The sequence below is a fragment of the Gossypium hirsutum genome, chromosome A12 (genome assembly GCF_007990345.1).
Source record: "Gossypium hirsutum isolate 1008001.06 chromosome A12, Gossypium_hirsutum_v2.1, whole genome shotgun sequence".
In the NCBI taxonomy this organism is placed as follows: domain Eukaryota; kingdom Viridiplantae; phylum Streptophyta; class Magnoliopsida; order Malvales; family Malvaceae; genus Gossypium; species Gossypium hirsutum.
This window is the reverse complement of record NC_053435.1, coordinates 5,503,686-5,525,773: the sequence shown is the minus strand read 5'-3', so window position 1 is coordinate 5,525,773 and position 22,088 is coordinate 5,503,686. Positions and strand designations below refer to the sequence as shown.

The 22,088-nt window shown below is 36.8% G+C and overlaps 3 protein-coding genes across 3 annotated transcripts; 1 reads left to right on the top strand and 2 right to left on the bottom strand.

Annotated features, from left to right (window-relative positions):
* Window positions 1-288: 288 nt before the first annotated feature.
* On the bottom strand, window positions 289-1,106 carry LOC107921170 (uncharacterized). The gene is made up of 2 exons (XM_016851049.1): window positions 942-1,106; window positions 289-858 (listed from the first exon to the last, which is right to left on the bottom strand). The coding sequence occupies exons 1-2, from the start codon at window positions 1,104-1,106 to the stop codon at window positions 289-291; spliced, it is 735 nt and encodes a 244-aa protein (XP_016706538.1).
* A 1,254-nt stretch (window positions 1,107-2,360) lies between these two features.
* Window positions 2,361-3,296, top strand: LOC107921179 (uncharacterized). Its single transcript, XM_016851059.1, has one exon. The coding sequence runs from the start codon at window positions 2,361-2,363 to the stop codon at window positions 3,294-3,296; it is 936 nt and encodes a 311-aa protein (XP_016706548.1).
* Window positions 3,297-9,466: 6,170 nt separating this feature from the next.
* On the bottom strand, window positions 9,467-10,309 carry LOC107921187 (uncharacterized). Its single transcript, XM_016851070.2, has one exon. It carries the CDS (start codon window positions 10,307-10,309, stop codon window positions 9,467-9,469), a length of 843 nt encoding a protein of 280 aa, XP_016706559.2.
* Window positions 10,310-22,088: the final 11,779 nt, after the last annotated feature.

The following is a 22,088-nucleotide window of genomic DNA, read 5'->3' as shown; positions in this document are numbered from 1 at the left end:
AAAATACAAAAACCCAAGGTTAACTTTGTTTCATTACTATCTAGTACAAAAACCCAAGGTTAACTTTGTTTCATTACTATCTAATTACTGTTTTCTGTAACTTTTTTATTTTCTCTGGAAGAAAAGAAGGTTAAAACAAATGCTACTGAGAGAGGAAAAATAACAGGGAGCTTTTGTCGTATGGAAATGGAAAAGAGTATTTCATTTATATGCATGTATGCATGTATGTATGTATGTATGTATATTTGATTTCTATACATGATGTAATCCAAAATTGGGTTTGGTTTTTTACAGGGTAAGGATGTTAAGAAGCAAGACTCTTGCTTTGATCATACACTTGAAGAGGCATTCAAGTCCATCTTCAAGATACTGAATAAACAACTCCAAGTTTTTTAGCTTGTTTTGCATCTCAAGATTTATGGTATCAGATTTGGTTATTCCGAAGGATTTCAAAGTAACATCAACCTTTTTGAATTCATTCATGTTTCTTCCAGCATCTTCACACGCTATTCTTCTTTGATGCAATAGTTTCAAAATTGATAACCAACTTCCAGGCTTTGGTCCGGAGATGAGAGATAACAAATCCTCAAACATAGAACAAGTCACTGCTTCAATCTCCTTCAGTATGCTAATAGTTTCTGAAAGTGAGACTGTGTTTTTCCTTTGTATGACCTTCAAGTTTCCCAATGACTTGTGGATAGTCTTTTTGGCAACTTTCCTAGAGCTCATGTATTTCCTCACTTCACTTACAATCTCGGCTTCACTGATTTTACTTTGACACAAAGTCGATTGAAGTTCACTTGCGCTTTCTTTTGTTTGCAGCACAATATCTTTAGCAGTACTGAAAGGTCGAGGAGTCTAAGAGAACCATTCAACAACTCATCAGCACATTCGTGGGCTAAAGCATGGTGGGACAGAAGCAACTGAAGAAACTTAACAACACAATCATACAAATCTTGAAAGCCATTTTGTTTATGGCTTATTGATGATGATGAAGTAGATGCCTCTTCAGAAGCCCTCAATCTATTCAAATGCTCATTAACTTCTATTGCTAGTGGGTGTTGTCTAGATGAGCGGGGGAAACTGTTGGATCGAGTGGCTGCCATTTTTTTTTGTTCTGAGCAAAGAAGCCTATTTGTTGAATAAATGTTTCTTGCAATTTTCACTGAAATACTAGGCATCTGCTCCCAAGTTATATATATGTATATTCATATCTATCTATAAAGACAAAGGGAATCTCAAATGCTTCTTCTATCTGTTAATGTTGACATGATTAATTAAGATCTCGATCAAAGGTTGGTAGCAATGTTCATGAAATGCCTCCCCTCTACCATCTCTCCAGCTCACTATCCAAGCACTTTAATATATATATCCTTGCCATTTCTTTGTACACATTGAAACCATCCTAGTTGGCAATGCACGGGAGTTGGTGACATTTTTCAAATATATTAAGGAAAAACAGTCAATTGATTCATTATTTCTACGTATGTGTTAGCACTTACCATTATTTTTCATGCAATTTGTTGTTGAAGTTGGCCTGCATGCAGCACAAGAAGCAGCCAAGGAGTAGACCAAGCAACACAAGTCATGCGATAAAGTGTTGAAGATCAAGCTACTGGAATATCTCCGGATGAAGTACATGCAGCTCTAAAGAAAAGGATCAAGCTGTTTTATTATTACCGGATAAAGTATGCATACAGCACATGAAGCAGCCAAGGAGCTGACTATGTAGCACAAGTTATGTAGATGAAGTATGAAGAAGCAGATCAAGCCGCACTTACAGCACATAAAGTACATGCAACTACTGAAATTGATGCTACTGTTCAATTTCGGTTTCATTTTGTTACTTTATGTAATATTTTGTAACTTAGTTAAATTAGAACTAAGTAGGTAGTTTATTTAATGTAATTGGGTGCTGATAAGATTGATAGATCAGCTAACCTAATTATGCAAGTTGTGATTTGCAAGTTGCAATGTGTAAGTTGTGCAAGTTGTGCAAGTTGCAATGAAGCCTAAAAATAGTAAGTGAAACCTGTCATAGCTGATCAGCTTATGACTGGTATATGTATTGGCATTATGCCATCTTTTTTAATCAATGAATTTCAACAGAAATCATTCAAGAAAAATACTTTCTCAATTTTTGCTTTCTTTCACCAAGTAAAATTCTGTTTGTTTATCCTGTAAATATCGAGCCTTTTTTAAGCTCAATCTTCCTTCATTCTTTATCCGGATTTATTATGTTGTTGCTTAAGTTTTTCACCGAGCTTCATACTTTGTCTGGATAAATTGTTCAAAAACCCAACAATTGGTATCTAGAGCCAAATTCTTAGTGGACCTGTCATATTTCAATCCTTAAAACCATGTCTTCCTCAGGATTCTCACCAGCGCCACCATCAGTGTTCAATGGAGAAGACTACCACATATGGGTAATAAAAATGAACACTTACCTACAAAAATTTGACCTATGGGAGGTTATCAAATCAAAAGTTGAACCAGCACCTCTTAGAGCCAATCCAACAGTGGCTCAAATCAGACAACATTCTGATGAAAGAACTAAAAGGCACAAAGCCATGTCTTGCATCCAGAACAGTGTGTCTAACGTGATTTTCACAAGAATCATGGCTTGTAAGTCACTAAAGCATGCCTGGAATAAGATGAAGGAGGAGTTCCAAGGGACTGAAAGAACAAGGCAGCAACAGCTACTGAATTTAAGAAGGGACTTTGAAAACTTGAAGATGAAGGAGGAAGAAACAGTGAAGCAATACTCTGACAGAATCATGGCTGTAGTAAACAACATAAGGCTACTTGGAGAACAATTTAGTGAAGTAAGAATTGTGGAGAAGGTGATCTCAACCTTACCTGAAAGGTATGAGGCAAAGATCTCATCTTTTGAAGACTCGAGGGAGTTGACCAGCATCTCATTGACAGAGCTAATCAATGTTCTTTATGCTCAAGAGCAAAGGAGAGCAAGTAGACTGGAGGAGCATCAAGAAGGTACCTTACAAGCCAAAACCAGACTAGCCTCAAGCTTCTCTAGATACAAAGGGAAGAAAACCTGGTCAGACAAGCCAAAGACAGATGGTGCAAGAAAATATCCATCTTGCCCACACTGTAAAAGGCTAAGTTATCCGAGTGAAGTATGTTGGTTTAGGCCTGATGTGCAGTGCAAAATCTACAAACAGATAGGCCATGCAGAAAAAGTTTACAAAAACAAAGGCAAACAGAGGCCAAATCAACCTCAACAGCCAAGAGCTGAAACTCAAGTGGCAGAAGAAGAAAGTGATCAAGAAGAATGAGTCTTTGCTGTCTCTTGCTCAGCTACTAAAAGAAAAGCCACAAAATGATGGCTAATTGACAATGGTTGCACAAACCACATGACCCCTATTACTGTTATCTTCAAGAAAATTGACAGAAGCTTCAAAACATGGGTGGAGGCTGGAAATGGACACTTCATCAAAGCAGAAGGCAAAGGAGATGTGCTGGTTGAAACTCCTACAGGTATGAAACTTGTTTCAAATGTACTTTTGGTGCCTGAAATAGATAGAAACATGCTCAGTATAGCTCAATTGCTAAAAAGGGGCTATTCTGTGGTGTTCAAAGGCAAGGAGTGCCTAATCAGTGATCCAAATGGATCCAAGCTCATGTCAGTGACCATGGCTGACAAAAGCTTTATGGTGGACTGGAAAAAGGGTGCAGACAGTGCCTACACAGCTGCTCGGGATGAATCCAAGCTGTGGTACAAAAGACTTGGCCTTGTCAATTACAACTCAATGACTCAGCTAACCAAAGAAATTTGGTTGAAAACTTCACCAACTCAGTTGAAAAGGAAGAAGTTTGTGAAGTATGTCAGCTAGAAAAATAAGCACGACTACCATATCCTACAAACAAAGCATGAAGAGCTTCTGAAAGACTGCAACTTGTACACACTGATGTGTGTGGTCCAATGAAGACTCAATCTCTGAGTGGCAGCAAGTATTTCATCTTATTCATTGATGATTACTCGAGATATTGCTGGATTTATTTTTTGAAACAAAAATCAGAAGTGGCTTCAGTATTTTTGAAGTTTAAAGCTGCAGCAGAGACTGAAACAAGTTACAAGTTGAAGACATTAAAGTCTGATAATGGGACTGAGTATGCTTCATCCGGGATACATACGTTCTGTGATAAAGCAGGCATCAAACACTAGCTCACCAACACTTATACACCTCAACAAAATGGTGTAAGTGAAAGAAAGAACAGAAGCTTGATGGATATGGCCAGGTGCCTAATGTTTGAAAGAAATTTGCCTAAGACATTTTGGGCAGAAGCAGTTAACACTACTATTTACCTCCAAAATAGGCTCCCAACCAAGGCTTTGGCTCAGAAAACTCCATTCAAGGCTTGGTTCGGGTTCAAACCATCACTAGCTCACCTAAGAGTCTTTGGATGTGTATGTTACACTAATGTTCTAGTAGCAAAAAGAGACAAGCTTGATAAGAAAGCTCAACCTGGTATTCTGATGGGCTACAACAGTATCAAGAAGGGTTATAGGATACTTGATCTTTCAACAAACAAAGTCTTTGTAAGCAGAGATGTAGTATTCAATGAGAAGTCAAGCTGGAACTGGGATAAAAAAGAACCAGAGGCAGTCTCTGAAGATCTTGCAACAGATCAAGCTGAAGCTAATCAAAATGGTCCTAAAATAGACATTGATGATGAACCAGTCAGAGGCATTAGACCATTGGCTGAGATTTATGAAAGAGCTGAAGTAGCTGCTGTTGAACCATGCTATTTTGAAGAAGCTGAAGCTCAACAAGGATGGAAGTAGGCCATGCTCAATGAGATGAGCATGATTGACAAGAATCAAACTTGGGATTTAGTTCCAAGACTAGCCAACAAGAAGGTTATTGGAGTGAAGAGGGTGTTTCGAGCCAAGCAAAATGCTGATGGTAGTTTGAACAAACTTAAATCAAGGCTGGTTGTAAAGGGATCAGTCAGAACTATGCAGCATGCAAGCCAAGGAGGAGTGTTAAAGTTGGCCTGCATGTAGCATAAGAAGCAGCCAAGGAGCAGACCAAGCAACACAAGTCATGCGGATGAAGTATTGAAGATCAAGCTGGAAAATCAAGCTGTTAGAATATCTCCGAATGAAGTACATGCAGCTGTAAAGAAAAGGATCAAGTTGTTGTATTATTATCAAATAAAGTATGCATACAGCACATGAAGCAGCCAAGGAGCTGACTATGTAGAACAAGTTATGCGGATGAAGTATGAAGAAGCAGATCAAGCCGCACTTATAGCACATAAAGTACATGCAACTACTGAAGTTGATGCTACTGTTCAATTTCAGTTTCATTTTGTTACTTTATTTAATATTTTGTAACTTAGTTAAATTATAACTAAGTAGGTAGTGTATTTAATGTAATTGGGTGCTAATAAGATTGGTAGATCAGCTAACCTAATTGTGCAAGTTGTGATTTGCAAGTTGCAATGTGCAAGTTGTGCAAGTTGCAATAAAGCCTAAAAATAGTAAGTGATACCTGTCAAAGCTGACCAGCTTATGACTGGTATATGTATTGGCATTATGCCATCTTTTTTAATCAATGAATTTCAATAGAAATCATTCAAGAAAAATACTCTCTCAATTTTTGCTTTCTTTCACCAAGTAAAATTCTATTTGTTTATCCTGCAAATATCGATACTTTTTTAAGCTCAATCTTCCTTCATTCTTTATCCTAATTTATTACGTTGTTGCTTAAGTTTTATACTGAGCTTCATACTTCCTCCGGATAAATTGTTCAAAAACCCAACAAATTTGATAACCAAGTAAAGAAAGGTCTGAAGTTGAACAAGATCCACTTTCTGATCCTTCCTTCCTTTTCCCGTAAAATAAGAAAATTTTATGATTAACATAATATCAAATTAGTATCTTTTCATTGCCATCTTCCATGTGATAAACTGACGGGCATGGAGTTTTTAATTTTTAGCAAGTCTTCCATTGTCTTCAGTGGGACAAGAGGAATCCTGGCAGCTCACATATTCATAGAAATGTTTTCTGAGATATTCCAAGATACCAGTTGTGATGACGTGTAACACCCCGTACCCGAGACCGTTGCCGGAGTCGGACACGAGGGGTTCACAGACTAAATTCGCTTACTATCGCAATCCATTTTAAATATTTCCAGGCAGTTGGCTAACTGCATCACTGTCACCTTAAAAATAATATCTTGAGTTTCACAACTCGAAAATCAGTTTCGTAATTTTTCCCTGAAACTAGAATCATATGCCCATATACATATTTTTTTCTAGAATTTTTGGTTGGACCAATTAGTACAGTTTATTAGTTAAATTCTCCCCTGTTACAGGGTGTGACTACACTGACCTTCATGCATTACGATTTGGATATCTCCCTGCACAGAGCTTCAATACTGATGCCGTTGGTTTCTATAGAAACTAGACTCAGAGAGGAATCTATAAATATATGGCATGACTCCTAATTATCTCTGGTTAATTTATAATGAATTTCCAAAGTCGGAACAGGGAATCCAGAAACCGTTCTGGCCCTGTCTGACCAGAACCTGAATATCTCTTAACATACTGTCCATATGATTGTTTCGTTACTTTCTTATGAAAATAGATTCATCAAGGTTCACTTACATAATTTATTCACTATTTAATTCCATTCCTACTATTTTTAGTGATTTTTCACATCCACATCACTGCTGCTGCCAGCATCTGTTTTTTTAAGGTAAACTTTACCTATTTCATGATCCTCCATGGATCAACTAGAGTTTGTCATACATATTCCAAAAGTGATCAAGAATAACCCTTCCCATGGCTAACCGTTACCAACATTTCCATACCTCTCGACGGACAACATACAAAACGATTATAATGCTATGATCAAAGTATATTTAAGCCATTATCGCATGGCTATCCAAATTTACACAAAACCGAAGGGTACATGACCAACAACAAAAGGGTAGTCCTATACATGCCATTTCAAAGTTCAACCAAAATTGTACCAAAAGGGGGCTTTGATAGTGTGGGAGACTTCGACTTCCAAAAATCCCAAGTCCGATAGCTGACGAGCCAAAATCTATAAAACAGAGAAACAAAGAAACGGAGTAAGCAATTTATGCTTAGTAAGTTTTGAGCAAGGGATTCCAGCACAACAAAAGTATAGCATTCATGTAGCTAAACAGATAATTTCATATGCACAAATTTTCAATATCATACTTACTTCACATTACCAACCCTTATATTCATACACAAAGATCAACTTAGCCAAAGGTCGGTAGCTCATTTATCAACTGAGCGAATACTTATTTGTAAGGGCTCAACTAATTCAAAGCACATACGAAACATACCTCAATGTTGGGATGTTACAAGCGTATTAACTGAAATTTTTACAGCAAGATCATTCATTCCCAAATCACGTACCTTCGGAATTTAACCGGATATAGCTACTCGTTCAAATGCCTTCGGGACATAGCCCGGTTATAGTAACTCGCACAAATGCCTTCGGGACTTAACCCGGATTTAGTAACTCGCACCAATACCTTCGGGCTTAGCCCGGAATTAGTATCTCGCACAAATGCTTTCGGATCTTAGTCCGGATATGGTCACTTAGCACAAAGCCTTCGGGACTTAGCCCGGACATCATTCGAATAACCATGCACATTTAACAATAAATCATGACACATTCGTATTTCATTTTCATTAGCAAAACTCAAACACAAGACACTTATCACTCTTGCAATTTCGGCTCAATAGCCACACACAAAGAGCATGATTTTAATTTGCTTAAAACATGATCTAATCAAATCATAATTTAAGCTCTATTACTCAAGAACTTACCTCGGATGTTGTCGTTCGACGGCTATTCGACCACTTTTTCCTTCCCTTTATCGGATTTAGTTCCCCTTTGCTCTTGAGCTTAATTCAAACAAATTTAACTCATTAAAGTCTCATTTTGCTAGCTTATGGCCGAATATGACAAGGAGTTTGATAGGTCATATGGCCACCTTTTAGCTCAAATACACAATGGTCATACGCATTTTTAATCACATCAAGCAATTTAATACAATTCATTCGAACATCAAAAGAGAAGCTCAAGGTACTTAGCCCATATATAATTAGACACTAGAGTCACATATGTACGAAATCACGAATCGAATTCAACATACTAGCTAATATTTCCCCTTAGCCGAATTTTCTAAGTCAAGCTAAAGCCATCAATAGGCTACCTATGGCCGAACATACACATAACTTATGTACTTATTCATGTGGCCGAACATACATGTCTATGTTGGGGCCGATTGCATCACAACACCATACCATTTCAATTTTTGGTCATGGTTAAACAAAGAACTTAATGTCTCACTCAAAAATGCTAAAAAGAAGATTCAAGAATCATCAATCCACCATCACATGCACCATTACAAAGCTTCACTTTTAGCATGCAAATGATATCAACACCAATCCACCTTGGCCGAATATCATCTCCATGACATAGTAAAGATTTGAACCATGGGCTATTTAGAACTCAAGCTAACTACTAAAACATGCATGCATCTCATGGAACATCATCAAACATACCTTAGTCTATCAAACCACCATAGCCGATTTCCTCAAAGCTCTTTTTCCTTCTTTTTCTTTCTCCTATTCGGCCAAGAACAACATGAGAGCTTTTCTCTTTTTTTTTTTGGTCATGCATGAGAATGATGAACACATTTTTTCTCTTTGTTTTCTTCCTTCAATTTCTTATTAGTTTATTGCCCATGCTTCTTATTTTATTCTTCCATTAACACAACATGTTTCATGACATGTTTTGCCCATGCTTCTTATTTTATTTTTCATTAACACAACATGTTTCATGACATGTTTTGCCCATCATCCCTTGTCATGGCCGGCCACTAGTACTTAAATGGGGGAAATTGACATGCAAGTCCACCCCTTTGATTACATGCACTATTAGGCCACTTGCATTTGCCTAGCACATTTCTAAATTTTCTCACATAAGTCCTATCAACTAAATTCACATGCAATTAACTAAATCGAAGCTTAAAACTTTCACACATTTATATTCACATATTTTAGGCAATAATTATCACATTCAAATAATTTGGTGACTCGGTCTAGCGGTCCCGAGACCGCTTTCCGACTAGGGTCACTTTAGGGCTGTCACATGACGAGGCTCTATAATTCAACTTGGGAAAATTAAAGGTAGGTTTAAGTTACTGGGATTCGGGTGTAAGTTTTGGATATTAGCATGTGCTGGATAAAAGTATTTTTCAAGTTTTTTCTTGCTCGTAGTTGAATATGTTTGAAGTAAAAAATTACTGCAACCATTTTGGAAATATAACTAAATGATTTCACAAGAGGTAGAATCTTGAGAAAGAAGATTGTATAATCTTTGTATTTCTTTTCTATTGTATAACCTCTGTAAAATTACAGTATATATGTACAACTGCGATGCCAATATTTAACAGCTGATGATATTAAGAACAGTAACTCTAGTTTTGATCATACGCCTGGAGAGGGTTTCAAGGCCTTCTTCAAGATCTTGGATGCTCAACTCTGAGCTTTGAAGCTCCTTTTGCACGTTCTCGACATGCTTCATGTTTTTGGATTTGATGCAGGAACGCACTGCAGCTTCAGCATTCAAAATTTCATTTGCTTTCTGTTCTTCCTCGCACATTTCTTTCTTCTGGTGCATTAGCTTCGAAACCAGCGACCAACGACTCGATTTTGATTCTGCCTCTGGCCTTGAAATAAAGGACAATACGGATTCTAGCACGCTAATGGTAACTGCTTCTACATCTCTTAAGACGCTAATCACAGCTCCATTCTCGCCAGGAGTACTGAGTTTATTCTGTATATGCTTCAAGTTCTGTAAGGCCTTGCAGATTGCCTTTTTCATGGCTTTCCTAGATGTCAAGTATTTCCTAAACTCATTAGCAAGCCCTTCCGCTCCACATCTTTTGCGCAAAATTGATTGAAGCTCTTGTGTGCATTCCTTTGTCTGCAACAAGGCATCCTTAGCAGTGGTACATACATCCAAGAGCATGAGAGATCCATCCAAAAGCTCTTCAACCATTTCCCTTTGCTTCTCTTGGGCGAGAGCTTGTTGGGTGAGGGGAAATTGAAGCAATACATCAACACATTTATGCAAATCCTTAAGACCACTTAGATTGTGGCCTATCGATGATGATGTAGAGGCTGATTGAGATGCCCTCAATCGGTTCAAGTTCTCGTCGATTTGTGAAACGATGGGGTGTTGCCTTGAGGGCAAGTTGTTCGATCGAGCATGGTAAGAGGCTGCCATTTTCTTGTTATGCAAAAGTGATATGTGTCTTCAACTCTGCTTAGCTATTTGCTGTAGTCCCCTTACCATATGCTCAACATATATATTACAGGTTGAGGGTAGACACGAGGAATCTCAACCATTTTAAATATCAATTGGAAGCAAGCAACATGAACTAGCTCGATTTCGATCCCCACAACTATCGCCAAAATGTTTCTGCTGTGTCTCCTCTCCACAATCATCACAACTCATCACCCTTCGGTAGCAACAAACACTACTAGTTTTCAATGCCATAATATCCATATATACAAATATTATATAATAATGTGCACAGTGGTACTACATTCAATGCCTTGTATTAATGAACCATTTGCTTTTAACTTGTCTCGTCTTCCTCTCGTTATTGCTGTCTTTTGATTAGGTTCTGCAAGGAGGCAAAATCCACTTGCTTCTAACAATTTATTTTTTTTATGCAGCAACACATGTATGGGAATGAAATTATTTCTTTTATTATTATTACTACCGTTTTTTTAGCCGATACGAGTCCTTTTGATGGTTTTGCATCTCAACATGATGTGTTCATCTCCTGACCCACAACCAGCATCAACATTTTCAAATTCATTAATGTCTCATCCTGTTTGCTATTCGATTCTGGAAACTAACAACCAGCCGGCCTTCTTTCATTTTTCTTTTGGCCCTGAGATACGGGACAACAAATTCTCAAACATGTAACAAGTCACGGTTGCAATCTCCCTTACCAAGTTAACCATGGCCTTGTTATCATCATCATCTCGAAAAGAGAAAAAAAATGTTCTGTTTTCGAGCCCTTTACATTTTTCAATGAATTTTGGATATGGATTCTACTAAATTTGGTGCTTCATTGTTTATCTATCTTCTACTATATATACAAGTAACAACTCTCTATATGTAAATTTAAGTCCCATTACTAGGAATTTCAAATATCTCCACATTTGTTCCTTCTTTCCCGCTTTAATTAAAAAAAATTCTTTTGTATTTTTCATTGCTTATTATTTTATCAAGTCTAGCTAAATTTCAGTCTAGCCTAAGGGTAACAAAAAATTGGTGTTGGAATTGTGAGATTTGAAACGGCACTTCATCTCATGTTTGCCTTGATATTCACTTTTTTCTCTAAATTACAAGAAAGATAAAGATGTCTCTTAGTATCACTTTTGGCTTCATTTCGAGAAAGACTCCTTGTTCGATGCTTTGAACAATACACGGTTGTTAAACATAGCTTGATCCGCAATTGTCATTTTATTTCATTGAAGAACAAATCGGCATGGTTTGATTGGGTGTGCAATTGGATGATGTCATGGGAACTAGCTATCTAATTTAAATGGTCTGTGCAATTGATAGCGTTAATTAGAGTCAGGTTTTTCTTATTCTCAAGGCTGTCGAATAATTTAAATGTTCTCCACCCCTCGAAAATCTTGACAGAAATGAAAAACGACTATGAACATCTTTTGACTTTTTCGATGGAGAAGCTCAAAACAATCTAGTCATACTCCGTTTATCGGAATCTCAGAGCTTCAATTTGGCCTGTTTCTTTCCGTTGCACATGTCTTCCATCTTTTGTGCTCTTTCAGATAAAATCACAAACTCTTTCGATTCAAGTGCTCCCACTAACATTCAGATATCTTCGTTCAGACCCCAATCGAAACAGGTGCACATTTCATCTTCTGTCGGCACAATCTCTCAGGCGTACTTACTAAGTCGGATGAATTCTCATTCATACTTTGCCACATAGTCTAAAATTCCCCCTTCAATTCTAAAAATTCTCCTTTTTTTTTCTTTTTAAGGTACCATCACCTGATATATTTCTTATTGAATTCATATAGAAAGAAAAGGGAAACAATGGGTAACCATATGGAATCCTTAGTAAGTCAATATAAAATTTACTTAACTTACCATGTTGTCAGGTCGTGTGGATTCAATTAGGCTGTGTGGGTTTATTGTTCGCTTCTCCCACGACTGTGCCAAGGGGTGTGTGGGTTACACGATCATGTCACCGTGCCATGTAACTCTCTATGACTATATGTGTCAAGAGAAAATTAAAAAATTTTTGACTCCAGTATGCACATAGTCCATGACACCCCCGTGTGTCTAAGTAGTATGTCCCACATGGCCATGTAGTCAGCCTGTATGGATTACTCCAGACCGTGTTCATCTCCTAACCCACAACTAGCATCAACATTTTCAAATTCATTAATGCCTCTCCCTACTTGCTATTCGATTCTGGAAACTAACAACCAGTTGGTCTTCTTTCATTGTTCTTTTTGTTGGCGTTTTATCAGCAGGAAAAGCAGAAAATAGGAAATAAGGAATAAAGTAGCAAGATGCATGAAACATTGTACTTGCTCACAAACGTGCAGTAAGGAATGAAAAATCGATTTTTATTACCATAAATAAAGTAATACATGACTTTTATAAATAATATTTTCTACCAAACACAACTACTACCACTAATCAGTTTAGTAATTGTGAGACATTGCTTTTACACTAAAACAAGCATATCAAATAATTTATTCAGCTACCTAAACATATTAAGCTGTCATCAAGCTTGTTCATTTTCAACCAAACAAAAGTACAATGTAACTAAACAAGAACTTGCAATTGCAGCAATCATACGACCTGCAGCATACATACAAGCTGCAAGCTCTTCAACAAAATCATTATAGCAGCATGGTTGACCACTTTTCTACACTTCTCCTTGGTATCCATGTTGCAAATATCAATCATTTGTCAATTTTTTTAGCTTGGCAGTCCCAAGATGCTTTGTCTCAAGCTGACCCTACTCAAATAATTCATCTACAACCTTAGTCGTATTCTCAACCAAATCTGAGTCGTACATCTAACTATCCCAGTATTTTGTGTCAAATTTTTTCTTCGTATGGAGTCTTGCTTACACTAACTTTGACTTGCATTTAGACTATCTTCCATTTTGGCTTGCACTTAGACTATCTGCCACTTTGACTTTCACCCACTTTTGGAGTGCACTTAAACTGTCTGCCACTTTGACTTGCATTTAGAATCTCCGCCACTTTGGCTTGCACTTAGACTGTCCACCACTTTGGCTTGCACCCACCTTTGGCTTACATTTAGATCGTCCACCACCTAGCTGGCAATTTTTTGGCTTGTTCTTACTCCATCAACTCCTCATTCAGGTTATCCCAAGATTTTTTTTGGAGTCTTACACGGGTGAGCTGCTATGGTCTTAACAATCATCCCTCAAACATAACAAGCTTTGAGAACTTCTATCTTTCTTAACAAGCAACAGAAGCAAAATCAATAGCCCTCAAAGACTTAGGCGCACGATACCAATTGTTGGTGTTTTATCAGCAACAAAAGTAGAAAATGGGACAAAGAACAAAGTAGCAAGATGCATGAAGCATTTTACTTGCTCACAAATGTGCAGCAAAGAAGGAAAAGTTGATTTTCATGATCATAAACAAAGCAATACATGACTTTTATAGATAAATTTTTTCTACCAAACACAACTACTACCACTAATTAGCCTAATAAGCTATGAAACATTGCTTGTACACTAAAACAAGCCAACCAAACAAATTATTCAGCTACTTAAACACATCAAGTTGTCATCAAGCTTGTTCATTTTCAACTAAACAAAATTACAATGTAACTAAACAAGGAACTTTCTATTTTAGCAAACATATGTGCTGCAACATGCATACAAGCTGCAAGCTCTTCAACAAAATCATCACAACAACTTGGTTGGCCACTTTTCAACACTTTTGGCCTTGAGATAAGGGACAATAAACAACCTAAAGAGATCCATCCAACAACTCATTAATGCATTCATTGTATTTTTCTTGGGCTAAAACTTGGTAGGAAAATGGCAAACGAAGCAACTTATCAACACCACCATAGAAGTCCTGGAGGCTATTTGGTTTATGGCTTACTGATGAATGAAGATGAGGTTGATGTAGCATCAACAAGAAGTTCAAAATATTTGGATGAGATATAGTTCTTTGATTTTATGAAAAAAGTTTCTTCAAGGTTGTTATGTTATAACTCTTCCAAAAATTTTTGTTTAGCAGAGTGATTAGCTATGTGCTGGTAAGTTTCCATGCAATAAATAAACATTAATGACACATTTAGTTTACTGGAATGGAATAGGGCTGTAATGGAATAGTCATTTTGTGAGATGAAATAAGGTTGTAATGGAATTGAATAGACATAAAAGTGACATAATTGGATGGAATGGAATGAGTATTGTAATAGTATTTGTCGAAACCATTTTTAAATCGAGTTTTGGAAAATGGGAATCGACTTTAAGAAAAACAAAAACGGGAGTCGCCACCAATCTTTTTAGGTGTGATTGGGTCACTTTATAAAATGTTTTGTTTTAAAACATTAATTTTGGTCTACGAAAGTCGAGAAAACGGATTCGGGAGTCGGTTGCATACGAGGAAGGGTTAGCACCCTCGTAACGCCCAAAAATTGGTACCTAATTGATTATCAAGTGTCTTTAATGTTGGAAATTTGAAAGTTTTAAGATGCAAACCTCTTTTAATTAGAATGTCTCAATTTTGAAAATTAAGGCTCACTTATTTTAAACGAGTCAAAACATCACATCCAGTAAGTTAGGATGCAACATTTTAAAACCTTCCAAACTAAACTCGTCTTTCGAAATTTTCTATCTCGAAACAACAAAATGCCATATCCAGTAAGTTAGGACACTATGTTTTGAAATCTCAAAATAATTGTTTAAGTTTTGAAAACTCAAAATCACTTAGAAGGGTGCTTGACTATTCGAATTCAACGAGAAAAGTCACAACCCAGTAAGTTAGGGCACTACCTTTCTCGAAGTTTCCAAACATCAAGCATTGCCTTTTTTTAAAAAAACCAACCTTGGAATATTATTTTAAATGACGTTTTAGGATGACATATTAATGCATCATGAAGCATAGATGTACAAAATATTCTAACATTTCCATACAAACATAAATAATATCATTAAGACAAAACTAAATAACATGAACATACGTTTAATGAAAAGAATCATACTAGGGTAAATATAAGATAATAAACAAATAAAAACATGAATAAACTAAAAGAAAAACATAATACATGCAAAAATTATACAACAATATATATCATAAAATAGCACATAAAAGAAATAATTAAACATAGCATATAAAAAAATGAAACTATGCACAAATAAGATAAATGACATACACTAAAAAAATGAATAAATAGAACATTTACAAATTATAAAAATATAATGCAATAGTTCAAAATACATGAAATGATAATATAATATATATACATGCATAGAAAATATATATTTTAAAATAAACTATATAAAAAGGTTAAATATTATAATATATGAAATACATAATCAAATGTATAAAAGATAGGAATAAATATACATATTTGAAAAATGAAGAAATTAAAATAAAAAAAGGGTTGAAAAACTAAGATAGATGAAGAATAAAATAAAAACAAATTACAGAGAGTAAGAACGCAAGAGGGAGAGAAATTTGAGTGAATGCTCTCAAGAATTCTTATTGCTTCCCAAAACTCAAGTGTGTTAGAATGAAGGGAGAGGCCTCTATTTATAGTTGAGCCTCCCCAAATCCAACGGTACAGATCAATTACATCAACGGTTAAGATTAAAGGATATCTACAAATTAAATCTCCAAGATTACAAGATCATATCTTCAAGATTGCATATCATATCTAAGATTGCATATCCTTAAAGATTATATTTCCATATGAGTCAAGCTTATAGATGGACCTTAAATCTTTTCAAGTAATGGGCCATTCCAATTGGGCCAAATTATATGTTTGTAATTTTGTACTGGACTTGGACTTTGTTTTATTTTTATTTTTTGGGGGTTTATTATTTTAAATATTGGAATAGGCCGGGCAAAAATGGCCTATCACAGCTGCCCCTCTTTGCTCATTGTCGTGTAATGAGAATAGAACAAAGACTATAAAAGGACCCATTTTGCCCGGTCTCATCAGATTTAGACTTCATGGTCCTCAATCTGCTCCTTGCAAACTCAGGATTGTCATGTTGATGTTTTCGATCTTCTCTCTGTCAAATACAGAGATGTCAAATCTGCTACCTTCGATTCGTTCCTTGACAATACAGAGATGTCAAATCATCTTGGATCTGCTTCAGCGTAAACACCTGAAGGTCAGATCTACTATGTCTTCGATTTGCTCCTTGTAAACACAAGGATGCTAAATCATCTTGGATCTGCTTCAATGTGAAAATATCCGAAGGTCAGATCTGCTATGCCTTCAATCTACTCTCCGTCGAATATGGAGATGCCAAATCTGTTTATTCAATTTGTTCTCTGACAATACAGACATGTCAAATCATCTTGGATCTGCTTCAGTGTAAACACCTGAAGGTCAGATCTGCTATGTCTACGATTTGCTCCTTGTAAACACAAGAATGCCAAATCATCTTGGATCTGCTTTGATGTGAAAACATCCAAAGGTCAGAACTGCTATGTGTTCGATCTGCTCTCTATCGAATATGGAGATGCCAAATCTGTTTCTTCGATTTGTTCTCTGACAATACAGAGATGCCAAATCATCTTGGATCTGCTTCAGTGTAAACACCTAAAGATCAGATCTGCTATGTCTTTGATTTGCTCCTTGTAAACACAAGAATGCCAAATCATCTTGGATCTGCTTCGATGTGAAAACATCCAAAGGTCAGATCTGCTATGTCTTCGATCTGCTCTCCATCGAATATGGAGATGCCAAATCTGTTTCTTCGATTTCTTCTCTGACAATACAGATATGCCAAATCATCTTGGATCTGCTTCAGTGTAAGCACCTGAAGGTCAAATCTGCTATGTCTTTGATTTGCTCCTTGTAAACACAAGAATACCAACTCATCTTGGATCTGCTTCAGCATGAACACCTGAAGGCCAGATCTGCTATACTTTAACCTGTTACCCTACTGCTTAGGGGGTTAAGGCGCATCTTCGATCTACTCCACTACTACTTAGGGAGATAAGATCCGCAATTTTGACCTGTTACCCTACTGCTTAGGGGAGATAAGATCTGTAAATTTAACCTGTTACCCTACTACTTAGGGGATTAAGGCGCTGAATTTTGTAATTTTCAATCAATCTTGCTACATTGTCCACTAGGGAATCCACCTGTAGAATTGATTTCCTGGAATTTATGCTTATGCCAAATAATTAAGATGCCATGAAATGAGTCAAATGCTCCTAATTAGACATATTATGATGCAAAATGTTTATGAAAATAACTCCTATTTCGGACGTCATCACTCATTCATCTATCGAGCTTTCCACCTCGTTCTTCTCGACATATCAATCATACTCCGCTCGTATGCCTCAAATCTTCTCCATTAATTTGGTCTACCGTACCATTCCCTGAATGTTACGACCCACTGAAGATGTTTATGAAATGATCCTTTCTTAATATCAATATTGCTTAAAACGTCCAACCACCTTTTGGGCTGAAGAAGAAAATCTCTCGAGTATCTCTAACCCATACATATGGGAATTCATTAAACAATTATCTTGTTTCAATTTCTTGTATTATCTAGAAATTTCTAGAGTAATATGCAAAACTTCGTTTGTGAAGATATTTTAGTTCATCTATCATTATTTCAATGCAACATGCTTTATGAATAATGGGAGACAAATAAATTGATCCTGAGGATAATTAGATTTTGACAAATTATTGGAAGGAATGCAAAAATATTAACCTGAGAACATATCTTTGCGAAGAAAAAGAATCCAAATATAGTAAATAGGACAGAAATCAGATGCCCTAGATATTACCGCTTGAGCGCCTATACACCAACTCCATGAAGACTTTCTTGAGTTCAAAATGTGTTTAAAAGATCCAAAGTAATTCGTTGATGCCTCAATATGTAACATACTTCACTTCTCGTCGAATCTGGTATAGCAAGGTCACTGCATGACTTTCCAAATTTGAGCTGCCCTTTCAGGTTTTCAACTCAAAACCCCTTTGGTCTCAAGGCGCCCTTTGCGGGTTTTCACCTTGGCCTCTCCATTTTTTCTTTTTTCTTTTTTTTAATTTTTTTCTCTTTTTCTTTTCTTTTTTTCCTTTTTTTAAATAGAAGTCCCAAAGTGCCCTTTGCGGGTTTTCACCTTGGCTTCCCTTTTCCTTCAGACAAAGTACTCCTTGACCGAGTTCGAATTCACTAGATCAGATAAATTCTTCCTATCCATTTCTTGTCAAAATCAGTGGACCTCTAGAGAAAGCCCTATTCACAACATATGGCCCTTCCCAATTTGGCATCCTTTTGCATGGGAAGGATCTATTTCAGCACAAGGTTTCCTTTATGAAATTCTTTTGGACGAACCTTCTTTGTCATAAGTCTGTGTCATCCATTCTTGGTACATTTGCTTAGGATAAATACTTTCAAGTTAAGTTTTACTAGAGGTATTCAATTCTTGACTCCATCAAAGCTTGAAGGAAAAATCTTGATTCATAAACCCATGATAAAGGGATTGCCCCAGCGGCAGTCTTGGCTGTTGTTTGTCAAACCCTACAAAAAGATGGTTCAATAATTCTCAGCTGACAAGGATGAAGTTGCTGACTTTATCCTTCAACCTGGAAAGCTGAGGTACAGAGATTACTCCCAGAGCATACATCCCACCATGACTCGATGATGTTTCTGAAGCATCCCTAATCTTCATAAATTGCCCCCAACTGTGAAGCTGCCAAATGAGCGTAGCAAATAGGAGCCACAACTAATATGGTTGTGGTGCTCCTTTGATATATATAGGATAGAGAATGAACAAACTCTTGCAGATCATCAGCCAAAAACTCAACCTGGTCTAAGAGAACATGATAGCGGGTCTGCCTCGTGATTCTAATCATTCCAGCATGGGTACCAAGGTAAAAATCATTGTTCTTTGGATGGCATACTTTGTTGTCAATGACAGTTCCATGTAGCACATTGTCAGGAGATCCCTACTAAAAAAAACTTGGTATGATGGTTTTTCGTACAACAATAACCACAATCTTTAGGGTTCCACTTCTCGTCAAGAAACTTGCAAGCCTCAATAACTTGATAAAACTTGATTGAATTAAGACTCGCTAACCCCATCCCTGAAAATAATGATTTGATCAGGTTTCCTCTTCTCTGAACTTGTATAGAAGTCTAAGAGAGCTTCCTTCATGATACCGTCATCCACTTTGTCAGAAACTGGTTTTGAAGTAAAAATCTATCATTTTAAGCTTCAGAGACTGTGTACGGCCTGATGCCCCACAGCTAGAAATCAATGGCCACCGCTTGGAGCTAACCATCGCAGCTATTGACGGCACATCAGACTGCTCAAGAAAGCCAAACAATGCACCCATTCCAAGGATGATGGTTGGAACCTTTGAAACAACTGGAATTGAAGGTGTTTGCCCCAGCGTAAGCATAGAGAGTAGGCAGTAGTTTCTTATGCCAATTTTTACTAGTCTCGGTCATCTTCTGTAATTTGTTTTTTTCTTCTTTTTCTTTTCTTTTGGCAACCTTTATTGTACTGTGGTATGGCGCATTATCTTTGAAAAGACTGTAAACTTTTGGCATTGTGCAGTTATATATAATCTTTTTTTTTAAATGGATGACTTTTGACTTTGTAATATTGGCATATGAAGCTATCTCCCCCTCTTAATGGAGTAGATGACGTCCACAAAGATGAGTCATTGTCAGCTTGAAACTTTTGACGAGCTCGGGCCCATAACATACATGCCCCATAAGTCTTGACTCCTTTAAATTTGGCATTCATTGTACAATTGATGCGATCCCTTTCCATGGTGGACCAACAGTGCCCCAAAACCTCATGTTTATCCTGGAAATTGCAAATCCTCCTGCATGCGTCTTTGGACCACATTTTTGAATTCCCATAATAGTCTCAACAAGGTCTTGTTTTGTCCCCTCAGCTAATTCCAATTTCGCAATCTTTCCTTCCTCTAAGACTATATTTCCTACCACCACTTCATGGGGTAAAAACCATTTTCAACAAATTCAGAAACAAGTCACAATTTCTGTCACCTTCAAAGTACTGAAATTCCTCTAAACACATATTGCACTCAAAAGGAACTCTGAATCTGTAGTATCGTTGCCCGTGTCATTGATATCTAGGGATCTATGATAGGCACACAAAAGAATATACAAGGAATAACTGAATTCAAGAATGACTATTTACATGAAATGAATATTTATAAAGAATGTCAAAGGTCAAAAGAATCAGAATGAAAGAATATTTACTCAGATAAATAATAAAAGTATGTTTTATTGAAAATAAAAATGTCTGAACATGAGCCCACTTCTCAAAAGAAATCTCATTACTCCTAGGCTTTAGAGCAACAAGAGTGTTCTGAATATTACTCCGTAAAATTCTTAAAGATTACAGGAAGTTCTTCTGTAGTCCAATTGTTTAAAGAACTTCCCGGTTCGTAAGGGCGAATGCCCTCAAGGTTTCTTTGTTCAGTCCCTTCCTCATGTATGACATTGATGGGATAATTTTCATTTCCAAACCCCCTTCTCCGGGTAAGCTATCCCTCCTAACACAAAATTTGGGGATATGTAAGGTAACGTCGTTAATTCCCATTCAACTTGTTTTTCACTCATCGGTGACCCTCTTTTCTCTTTCTCTTTTTCTTTCTCTTTTTAATAACTTTAACTAATTAGGGTCTTTTTATAATTTTGAAAGCAAATGATGCAATGAAATGCTATAAGATGCAAATGAATGCAAAAGGTATCGATCTCGATTCAATCTTATTTAGAGAAATTTATTTAGAAAAAGAATATCTTTACATATAAATGGATTACAAATACGCTTTCGCCCTAATGCCTAAAGTTTTAACAATAAAACAAACTCTTGGCCATGATCAGATTGTAGCTCATATTGGTGCTCAATATGTCAGCCTGTGTCGCCAATGTCTGTAAATAATCAGCTGCCTCCTGAGTTTGAGCTACGACCTCACCTATGAGGTAATCCGTGCAGCTAAGGGCACCTCCTCCAATACCTGTGAAGTTGTTCTGATTATTTTGAGATAGATTAGCGAACAGGTAGGTATCCCGTTCTGCAGTGTGCTACCTTAAAATAATATCCTATATCCTCAATGTTTCTTGAGAGCTTTCAGATTTCTACCCACGCAGAGCATCCTGCCTCGGTACCTTCGTAGCATAGCTAATCTCTAAAGGTCTTTGTATGATACGGTCTTCTTTAATCGCTTTCTTTCACGTTTACTTGAGCTATCCAGGCCATCGGGGCTTGCATTTCCATTGTTTCTGATAAGTACAACAATAAACTCAAGCTTGTTGTTTGGTAGCGGTCCTATAGTAAATGAGCTTTTTACCATCATAGACAAAATTCTTTCCATCCAACTCATTTTTGTAGGTCTCATGCACTCTATCAATCACTTTCCTTCCAATACCCTTACCATCCACATGGCAACCGTCTTCATATGAAAGAGAAATGCTATAATGGTAGAGGTGTCCATCAATACTCCCACACTCACTTTGAATTGCTCATCTATCCTCCTGTCAAGCAAATACTGCAAGTCCCCTTAGTTATTGTAGAACAACTACTTGGCTTCATTACTCCATTGATCCCATATTTCCTTGAACTCCTGGAGATTATTTTGCGCCACGCTGATGCGAGTGTAACCCCATAATTCTGATGTGTATCCTTCAGCGTTTCCTTTGACCATTTATAGATGTTAGCATTGCTCTCCATTCTATCAAGAAGTACGTTCTCCATAATAAAACTTTCTAACTTAGAAACTGACC